The sequence below is a fragment of the Aspergillus affinis genome, assembly GCF_023601865.1.
Source record: "Aspergillus affinis strain CMG 70 chromosome Unknown NODE_38_length_267853_cov_87_405585, whole genome shotgun sequence".
NCBI lineage: Eukaryota > Fungi > Ascomycota > Eurotiomycetes > Eurotiales > Aspergillaceae > Aspergillus > Aspergillus affinis.
The window spans coordinates 257260-267853 of NW_026515819.1; the positions used below are offsets into that span (position 1 = coordinate 257260).

General features: G+C 50.6%; 1 protein-coding gene across 1 annotated transcript; it reads left to right on the forward strand.

The window, feature by feature from the left end:
* Nucleotides 1-885: 885 nt before the first annotated feature.
* On the forward strand, nucleotides 886-10594 carry KD926_006875 (putative glucose transporter rco-3; the record flags this gene model as incomplete). Its single annotated transcript, XM_053099894.1, has 14 exons — nucleotides 886-1101; nucleotides 1175-1464; nucleotides 1531-1744; nucleotides 1815-1935; nucleotides 3453-3555; nucleotides 3613-3938; nucleotides 3994-4777; nucleotides 4831-5189; nucleotides 5537-5624; nucleotides 5769-5817; nucleotides 5898-6237; nucleotides 6989-7734; nucleotides 7843-8913; nucleotides 9012-10594. Coding segments are annotated over 14 exons (6290 nt in total), but the record flags the coding sequence as incomplete, so codon positions are not given.

Genomic DNA, 10594 nt, shown 5'->3' on the forward strand with positions numbered 1-10594 from the left:
AGAATCCCGCGTTAGTTCATTCCACAGCAGCTCAATTTCATTCTCGCGGAGAGTGTCACTAAGTCCGGGAGAGGCAATGATACGTGATTCATTCTGTATCGCCAGAAGCCCCGGATTATCGCGGACCAGACAACCCTTCTCCATGGGGTGTCTCGGCACCCAATGCGCGATTAATATCACAGCGACGTTACTTTGCACGGGGAGGGGGCGAAGGGTTTAACTTCGTCATAATCTCGTACCTACTTCTTGGTCTACTTGCTTTACTTCTAGAAAGCCAGCTGAGTTCTCGGCTAACCGTGTTTAACCCACTTGTTTAGGCCCTTCTTCCGGTGCTCCGCGTGAGGAAGCTGGGCAAAGCGCCGATATTTCTCCGGGAGCTATTAGTGCCTAGACTTCGCCGTATTGCTTTTTAGGGAGCCCTACGGGTACCTACTGACCGGCCAGGAACCCTTGGGTCCACATAAAACAAAATGACGAACGTAATATAGACTGTAATTAATGTAATTATATGTAATACGGTATATATTACCTTGTATTCAAATAACTTGGCGGGTTCTGGGTCAGGGTCTCCCAACCCAACTTGCGGTTTTGGTGAGGTCTAGATTTCGCCACCCATCTCCCGCAAACGTTGCCGTGAAGCCGTTAAACCATGCTGTTCCCCTGTGTCCAGAGACTCGACACTTCTCCAGATTATTTTCCCCGCTCGGGGCTTGTGGGGAAGGCACTGACCTCGAGGGCTTGACTCCTTCCTCCCAAACCCCATTAGAATTTAAAATCACAGGAAAAGAATGAATAACTGCGAAAAGTGCCCCGCAATTTTTCCTTCTTATTCGCTCCCCCCACAGGCGTCGTCAATCTCTAGGAATATGACCAAGACCGTCCAGCATGATCGCACGTTCGAGTATCAACTTCAGCGCTTTCCCCGACGTCCATCCTAACCCTGTAAAGAGAACTGTTCATCGCCCTGTTGATGATCCCGCCGCCCTAGTTCTGGAGGCCTGGTCTCAGGGGCTGATGACGGGCTCCCTTGTAATCATGGCCGCTGTCACAATTGCAAACATGCGACCTGGCGTCTTACTGCATAAGTTGATCCTTTTAGAGGTACAGTAACCTTCCCCTGGGCAGCTGGCAGCACACTGCATAGCCCGCAGCTAAATTCACTGGGCTCCGATAGTTGATTCTGGCGACAGCCCATGGAACGTTTATCTTCGCCCCAGATCCAGTGTATGGATGGTATCTAGCCTCCACTGCGATCGGACTGGTCTTCTCCTGGTCTTTACACAATGTGATTGCATGGATGAAAAACAGACCCTTTATGAGCCGCGAGCTGTCACTCTTCTATATCGGTACCATTGTCCTGGCGCAACCATACTGGGCGACCGAGATCTACGCCAACTTCGCCTACTTCAACAATATCAATCTCACTGTGTACGAAAAGATTAGGCCCTGGGAGGCAATGTTTCGGTAGAGCGCCCTATACCTAATGACTTTGTTGATCTCTACCGTCGACTAACAATGTCTTGCGTCTAGTGATCCCTGGTGGATTTACACGACCTGTAATCTCTTCTGGGTGGTCAAAAAACACTATAACTTTGGAATCATTGGGCTAGTGCGCGAATGTCCCCGTTTCGGTTTGATGCTGGGATCAATGTGCCTCTCGATTGTCTTTATCGTTGCTGACATTCTCAGCGTGACTGGAGCTCTTTCGGCTGCCATGCCCCTTGGAATTAACCCCTTCTGGAAGGTAAGCTCGCCGACAGGCAACATTCAGACAACACTCCAAGCACAATGACCAACGAAAGAGTATTTTCTAGCTGTGTTTCATGTTCAAGTGCCTCTGTGACACTATTATCCTTGACGACTTCAAGACTGCGCTGGACAAGCTTAGTGCTCGATGGATGATGCGACAGGAAATGCAGGGAGTTCATTTTCTAGGTCAGTACCCTCTTCCAGGTTTCCTGGTCTTGTTGTGCACCTTGATTGGCCCCTCGTCTAACAAATAGGCACTCGCAGACTTTAGAAGCCACCAAACTTTTAGTGAGGAGCGTCCTTTGCCTAGCACTCGTGATAACCTGCCACTGAAACCCTCGGCCAGTGCGATACATATTGAGTGAGGGCACTGTAATACTGTTGGGACACCGGTTATTTATAAAGAGGCGATATTTAGAGCAAAGATTATAGTAATAGTATTGGCCACGGTAGGACTGGTCATAGCTGGAAGAATTTGCGATGCCCGCCAAAAGTCCCACCGCAAGGGCTATGGTGATATGAACTATAGTGTGGTGTATGAGGATTCCCTGTGGAAATATTAACACTGGAAATTCCAGGACGACACGACTATGTAACCATGTACATGAGCCCATCGCTTCGGGTCCTCCGGCACCGAATATTCTCCAAATTCCCCATTTCCCACGGGGACCACATCTGGAGAAAGTCGATGTTTCGCTCTTCATGCGTCGTAGGTCCTCAACAAGGTAAATCGGGCAAACGTGCACCTTCCCGACGCACGGAGTCCATCGCTCCGGGTCTTCTTCGGAGAAACTCAAACCGTAATCTCAAAATTGCCCAATGGCGGGCATGACACTTGAGAAGCCAAAAGAATTAATCTCAGAGTTCTGGGGGCTTAGGAGTTTCTTCGGACATTACACCTCTCGAGAAGGGGCTAGTTCTCGTCATCTACTCTGGAAAAGATACTTTGTAGATTCTCATGACATCTCTGTATAGGCATGTATCTCTCCACGGGGGTGAACATTTCGTCTTACCAGCCAAATAACTCAATTTTTTACTCCTTACTAGGTGCCTGATCGTTCCGATAATACTGCTAGATATTCGCCGAGTGCGGAAATATATTAGGCCAGCTTCGGGTGATCTTACTAGGCGTCAAAATCCCGCGTTTGTTAACATTCATCCTAGTAAAGTTAATGGTTTTCAGCCGCGAAATATACCTGAGTCATGCCGAATACCAGCAAGACTTCACCGAGCAACCCGATGCGCTTAGGGTCGTGTTGTGCATGGCATCACTCGGCGTATTCGATTCTTCCACACTTCCCGCAGAGTTAGTGCTTATGGCACCCCAGACGATTAGCTGACGTTGATTGGACCCCGCATCTCCGCATTTATGTACTTAGAAACCTTGGACGTATCCATGGATAGAAAGCCGGGGGGGGTTCGCCAGTTTTGTCTTAGCATGTTCTAGCTTTCACGTTCGGTTGCACTGAGCAGGAAGTGGCTGGTCCGGTGGCTGGTCCGACTTGGCTCGGGTGCCATTGCTGAAACCCTGTCTGGAAAATCCTCTTCGCTGCTCATACATTTGAAATGTTAGATGCTAGTCTATCGCTCTCTCAGCCATGCAGTATAAGATGCAGATTGGCCTCCCCTCGAGACACCTTTTTTATCCTGATTCATCTACTTTGTGTTCCACGGCTGTCCAATTTACTCTACTCTTCCACTAGGCCCCATGGGTATTTTACTTAAGAATCCTGAGGGTACGGCTGGCGCATCATGGCCAGCAATTGCCATCTCGGCCTTCGTCGCCTTTGGTGGTGTTTTGTTTGGGTAAGCTTCTCAAACTACCACAGTTAATGATTGCATCTGACTTGTCTCTTCACAAAGTTATGATACAGGGACTATCAGTGGTATTCTTGCCATGCCCTACTGGCAAGAACATTTCTCCACAGGCCATCGGGATGCTAGTGGTAATCTCAATATTACCTCTAGCCAGTCTTCTGCCATCGTCTCCATTCTCTCGGCCGGAACATTTTTTGGTGCTCTTGGTGCAGCTCCTCTGGGAGACTCTATCGGTCGTCGATGGGGTCTGATTGCTTCTAGCTGGGTTTTCATCTTCGGCGTCATATTACAGACAGTTGCCACTGCAATTCCGTTGTTTCTCGCAGGTAGATTCTTTGCTGGCTTTGGTGTGGGCTTGGTTTCGGCATTGAGTATGTTTACGCCTTCTCTCGTGCTGATTTTCACTGACTGGTATTATCATTATAGTTCCTCTATACCAGTCCGAGACCGCACCAAAGTGGATTCGTGGATTTATTGTCGGCTCCTACCAGCTGGCCATTACCATTGGTCTACTGTTGGCTTCCGTGGTCAACAATTCGACTCACAGCCGGAATGATACCGGCTCCTACCGTATCCCGATTGCAGTCCAGTTTGCTTGGGCTATCGTCTTGATTATCGGAATGCTGATTCTGCCCGAGACTCCCCGCTACCTAATTAAAAAGGACAACTTTGAAAGAGCCGCTCAGAATCTTGCGAAACTCCGCCGTCTCCCTGGAGATCATCCCGCAGTCAGAGAGGAGCTTGCTGAGATTCAAGCCAACCATGAATACGAGATGAGACTAGGGCAGCCTAGCTATCTCGAATGTTTCAAAGGCAATCTTGGAAAGCGGTTGCTCACCGGTTGCGGTCTTCAAGCCCTGCAGCAACTGACTGGCATTAATTTCATCTTCTACTACGGCACGCAGTTCTTCAAGAACTCCGGATTCCAGAACGAGTTCGTTATCAGCTTGATTACCAACTGTGTTAACGTGGCTTCAACTGTCCCTGGTCTCTACGCTATTGATAAATGGGGCCGCCGACCCGTCTTGCTATTAGGTGCCATCGGCATGTGTGTTTCGCAGCTTCTCGTCGCCGTACTAGGAACAACGACCACCACTCAGGATGCCGCTGGTAAAATTATTGTGCTCAACAAAGCGGCACAGAATGCCGCGATCGCCTTCATCTGTATATTTATTTTCTTCTTTGCTGCATCATGGGGACCTATTGCTTGGTAGGCAAGTACTAGCCCTTTTGCTACAAACAAAAATTAATCTAATGATATAGGGTTGTTACTGGCGAAATCTTCCCTTTGAAGGTTCGAGCCAGATCACTTTCCATAACCACCGCCACTAATTGGTTATTTAACTGGGCTATCGCCTACTCTACCCCGTACCTGGTGAATTACGGTACCGGTAATGCAAATCTGCAGTCAAAGATTTTCTTCATTTGGTTCGGATGCTGCTTTCTCTGTATTGGTTTCGTTTACTTCATGATCTACGAGACCAAGGGACTTACCCTAGAGCAAGTGGATGAGCTGTACTCTGAAGTTAGCAGTGCGCGCAAATCCGTTGGCTGGAAACCGACTGTGACCTTCATGGAGATTGTTGAACAAAAGGGGTCGGTCAGTCATGACCATGATGAGCGTACGGAAGAGACAAGTTAAGCTATGTGGATTTGAATTGTCGAATGGAGACAGCGAATAAATTTATTTGGCCTTAAAGAATATCGGAAATTAACAACACATGAGAAGCAATCTCGAGGGATCCAAGGAATAGGTAACGCAGTATCTGATGAATGCATTTGCCCGGTATATCTCGTTTTAAAGACTATTCGCTAAATATAACTCGAATGTCCGAGATTCGAAGAACTACAGGGGGAGATGCTCGACGATCTATAGGGTAGAGAAGTATCAGCGAACCTCGGGGAAGATGATTTATAATATCCGCGATTCCGTTCGTAGCAGATTCCATATTAAAAACGGGGCTCCTAGAACAGGTTCAGTCAGTGGACTCTATCGCTACGGGTTTAGAACAACAGGAAGATTCAACTGCGAACGTCGCCGGGGATGAAGACGGTCCGTAAGTAAGGACAATGGCAAACGATCAACCAGTACTACAGAACACAGAGAGGTCGGGAGACCGAGGGTACATTTCATAGGTGACGGCCGCCGGGTCTGCGCCGCCCCCCTCACCTCCAGTATCATGACACTTATAAGCGGCTAGACCCGCAGACGATATCGACAACGACAGTGATAAATATTCACCGTGGTACGTAGGTGCGACACCCAGACATGTTCAATGCGCTCAGTATGAATAATATCGTGGCCCAGGTGAACAAGAGATATACGAAAGGAGGAGGACGAGATACGCCGCACGGGAGAGATACGACGCATCGAACCGAAGCTCTTCAACATGGCCACCCTCGCTGCTTTCTTTGAAAACACCACAATAACTTCACAGGAGCGGGACCTTCTCACTGAGCTTATGGGCGAACGTGAAAGCCATTCTGATGATACCCTCCACTTGCCAAAAGTATCCGATGAAGCTTCACGGAAAACCACAGAAACCTCTCCTGGGAGACATCATCCAGGGCCCACAACGAGCGCAAAAGCAATCCATATTCCAAACTGCTGGACTTTCGAAGATTTTGAACACCTGGAGGAGGCATTTCGTATTGTGGCAACAGATATAGGTAAGTAAACCTGACGGAATGTGTGCATTTGGCTGACCGTTCACCTACAGTAGCTCAACCTGGTTTTGAAGATATCATGACCCCGTCCGCGGGGAGTGATAGAAGCAAGCGCGGGTAGTAAAGACATATGAAAGGAAAGCAGATTTACATCTCGGTCTAGAAAATCTCGTTTGATAGCATCTAGATACATGATCACGCTTAAATGAATCCGGCAGTCTACTTTCTTTCGCACTGGTTGTAGGTACATACAATAATCTTTATGTCTGAATCTGTCAGCGCACGCATAGGTGCACCGGGAATCGCAATGGGAATGACTGTATCATAACTAATAGCAATTTAGAAAAAATACTTGGAATTGAAAAGCTGCACTACATGGATTATAAAGTCCAGAGCGTGGCGAAAATGAACTCCACAGGGTTTAGTTAATCTAAGCGCCATGCTATATTAATCATCTCCCTAGCCGAAGTACCATTCATCCCGAAAACCTCCTTGAGCCTCTGACTGGTCTTCCAATTCAACAGATCTGCTGGGATGCATGACACAACAAAAACTATGTGTCGGTTGACTTGGTCATTGCCCTAAGCAGATATCCTATCGATTCAACTGAATGTAGGTATATGCTCGGGAAAACAACAACTTCGACGCGAACAAAATTTTTAAAAATTACTCAACCACCACAAAGGCTACGGCCTCTAGAATCAGCCAGTTTACTATCAACCCCAGCCGCTATCGATTGAACCTAACTTTATAGGGGATATCGATATGGTTGGGGCGAAACCCTCGTGGCCGGCCCTTTCAGGGATTCCCGAGGCGGTAAACACGCACAATCAGAATTTTCTTCACTGCGTTTTGAACCTCAACAAAGATGCGCAGCAATACCTCTTATACAACGAATCGAATGGAAAACAGCTTCCTAGACCGGTAGTCGGCTTTATACAGCAAGTAGCCGACGCCTGCGAATTTTTGCAACGCGAAACTGTAGATATTCTGGTCGCCAACTGCCGTATCGGCCCTGAGCTGGCCAATATCCGGCAGACCCTCCAGACCATCCAAGAACAGAGTTATTACACTCAATCAAATATACAGAAACAGAATTGCCAGTCTTGGGCCTCCGTGGTCCGCAACGCGCCTCCCCCGGTCCATACGATCTCTTCTCACGGCTCCTCCAGCACCGTCCCGGCCATTCCGTCGGAGCTCAGCAAGGACCGCGAGATTATCGTTAAGCTACGGGATGCTGGTGCAGTGCGCACCTACCGACGTCTTACGGCCTCGGATATCAAGCAGAGAGCGGAAATAGCAAGACAGAAAACGTGCGGCCAAATAGGGGCCCTCTCTCTGGCCAAGGCGCGTTTTGTAGCTGCTAGACAGCTTAAATCCGGCGATCTGAGCCTTTCACTCCGCTACGCCGCTGAGGCCGAAGCTGCCAGGACCTATGATCAATGGGTCAACCACCTGAGCGCGGGAGCCATACTGCGGCGTCCCTCTTGGGGTATCGTTGTACATGGGATCGCACTTAAGTCAATTGGAGATCTCACTACTGATACGGAACAACAACGGGTGGCTAACGAGCTACTCGAGGAAAACAGAGATTGCTGAGTCAATAAGGAGGTTCAGCAGAGCCCCCAAATTACGCGTATCGCGTGGCTCACTCATCCGTCCAACCATAAGAATCAGAGATCGTCCGCCCTGATCGTGGAATTCTTAGACCCCCGTCACGCCAACGAGGCAATCGCACGAGGCACCATTTGGGACAGCGTTATCCATAAGACAGTGTTGTATGACCGAACTGCTCGTATCCGACGGTGTTTTAACTGCCAACAATATGGTCACATAGGAATTGTCTGTTCGAATAAAACAACTTGCGGGCTCTGTGGGGGCAGCCACGAGACCCGGAACTGCTCCCACAAGTCTACTAGTAGCCAGGAGCGCCGCTGTGCAGGGTGTGGAGAAGCACACGCTGCCTGGCACAAAGGGTGTTCGAGGTATGCAGCAGAGATGGACCGGGTTCAAGCTACAGCAGTGCACCGGCAAGCCTGGCACCGGGTCCCTCCCTATCTGCAGGACTTTCAGTTCTCCGTACGTAGCGGTACGGAGGCCTCCAGCTCGTCCAACAGCGAGGGACGCAGCCAGCCGCACACGAGCCTCTCAGAGAGGCGTACAAGGTCCGTTAGTAGACCTGCAAGCGTTCGTAATCGCTCAACAGTCCGATTTCAACCGGGGTCTACGCCGCCACACGCCGGCTCGCAGGAAATGATTCCTACAGCTAGTGAACTCTCCTCAGATAGAATGGATTTTGCTGCGGACGGAGTGGATGCGCCCCCGCAGCCTGACCGGGAGGAAGCCGGTCAACAGAGTGAGCCGGAGATGCCTGCTCCAGTGACCCCGATACCTAGGGGTCGCCGTGGACGAAGGAGTGGCCTGCAGAGCGTTACCTCGTCTGAAGGAACGCGCCGGAGTGCCCGTACCCAGTCCGTAATACGGCAGGAAGCCTCACACCTGGCTATTATACCAGTTGACTCACCAACCGGAGATACACCGCCCACAAAACGATCCCGCAGTAGAGTAGCATACCGAGAACGATCGACTTCGGCCAGCGAGACCCCTACTGTCTCTCTCCCGAAGACCCCGGTACCAACAACTGCACCTACCACGGCTCCTATCACGAGGACCCGCTCAGTATCACGGAAACGCACTAGGGCTGACCGATTATGATCAAACCCCTTCACATCCTCCAATATAATACGAATCGATCTAAAGACAAGGTGATGGCACAGTTCCTCCGGGACCCTGCAGTTCTAGAGGCGGACCTCATCTTTGTGCAAGAACCTTGGGAGAACCCCTACCAGGATACCACCCACCATCCTGCTAACGGCTCCCACCAGCTCCTATACCCGGATTCGACCGAGATAGGGGACGAGCGGGCCCGCGTGTGCCTCTATATATCACGCCAAATCGATCCTGGAACCTGGAAACATACAGCGCATTCGAAGGACGTCCAGGAGCTCGAGCTCACTGATGCTGACGGCCAACAAGTGCGCATCTTCAATATTTATAATCGACCTAACGAAGTAGATGGCACTACTCTCGACCTCGTTACCTCCCTAACTATCCCTACCGGCCCTACTAACAGTTCTACTAACCCCCGTTTGCTCCTGCTGGGCGACTTCAACCTCCACCACCTAGCGTGGGGGGGAGAACGCTCTGAGAGAGACCCATCGTCTGACCAGTTGCTGGAACTGACGGATACGAGGTGCCTGGACCTCTGGCTAGAGTCAGGCACTACCACGTGGGAGCGCAACGGAAGCAAGACCACTATCGATCTGGTCCTCGGCTCGCAGGACCTGACCCCCAGGCTCGTTGCCTGCGAGGTCAACGAGCGAGTCCACGCAGACTCGGACCACTATCCAATACGAACCCTCCTTGATATCAGCACTAAAACCCCCGAGGCACAGCGACGAAAGAACTGGAAAGCCTGCAGTGTCAAAGACCTGCAAAGCTTCGTGGACCTCAACCTACAGAGCAAGGCCTTTCCCTTACAAACAAAGCAGCATATTGAGCTCGCTATGGAATACCTTATCGAGACGATCAACCAAGGAATCGCCACCTCCACTCCGTGGGCGAAGCCCAGCAAGTGGGCGAACCCTTCATTCAATGCGGAATGCCGCGAAATGGTCAAGATCACCCGGAAATTCCGGCGTGAATACACGGAATCAGTTATTGCGAACGGGCCTACCGACCCCACTACAGGCCTCCGGTGGGAGCGCTATACCAAAGTCAGGAACCGCAAAGGAAAAGTATTGGCTAAGGCACTACGCCAGGGCCACCGTTCCTGGGTCCGCAAGGCTACCGAATCAGGCCCCCGAGGCATGTGGAAGGCGGCTAAGTGGGCGAGAAGTAGGGAGGCCCGCGGAGGCCTTATACCTACGCTGAAAACAGATGGCGGGCTCGCAGAGACCGCAGAACAGAAGGTAAAGACATTTCGCAAAGCCTTCTTTCCCGAACCACCTCCGGCCGACCTCTCTGATATCCCTACGGCTCGGATACCCCCCCAGATCGACTTCCCGGACCTTACCGAGCACGAGGTGCTCCGTTGCATCAGACGGGCGCCTCCCGATAAAGCACCAGGGCCGGATGGCATCCCTAACAAGGTCTGGCACTGGCTGGGTGAGGTCTCCTCTTTCCTCGCTGTACTAACGCAGATATTTAACGCATGCCTACGTCTTGGGCACAATCCGGAATACTTTCAGCAATCGACTACTGTAGTGCTGCGTAAATCAGCTCCCCGGGACTATCGCCTCGCCAAATCCTACCGACCTATAGCGCTCCTGAATACCCTCGGTAAGATCCTGGAGGCCGT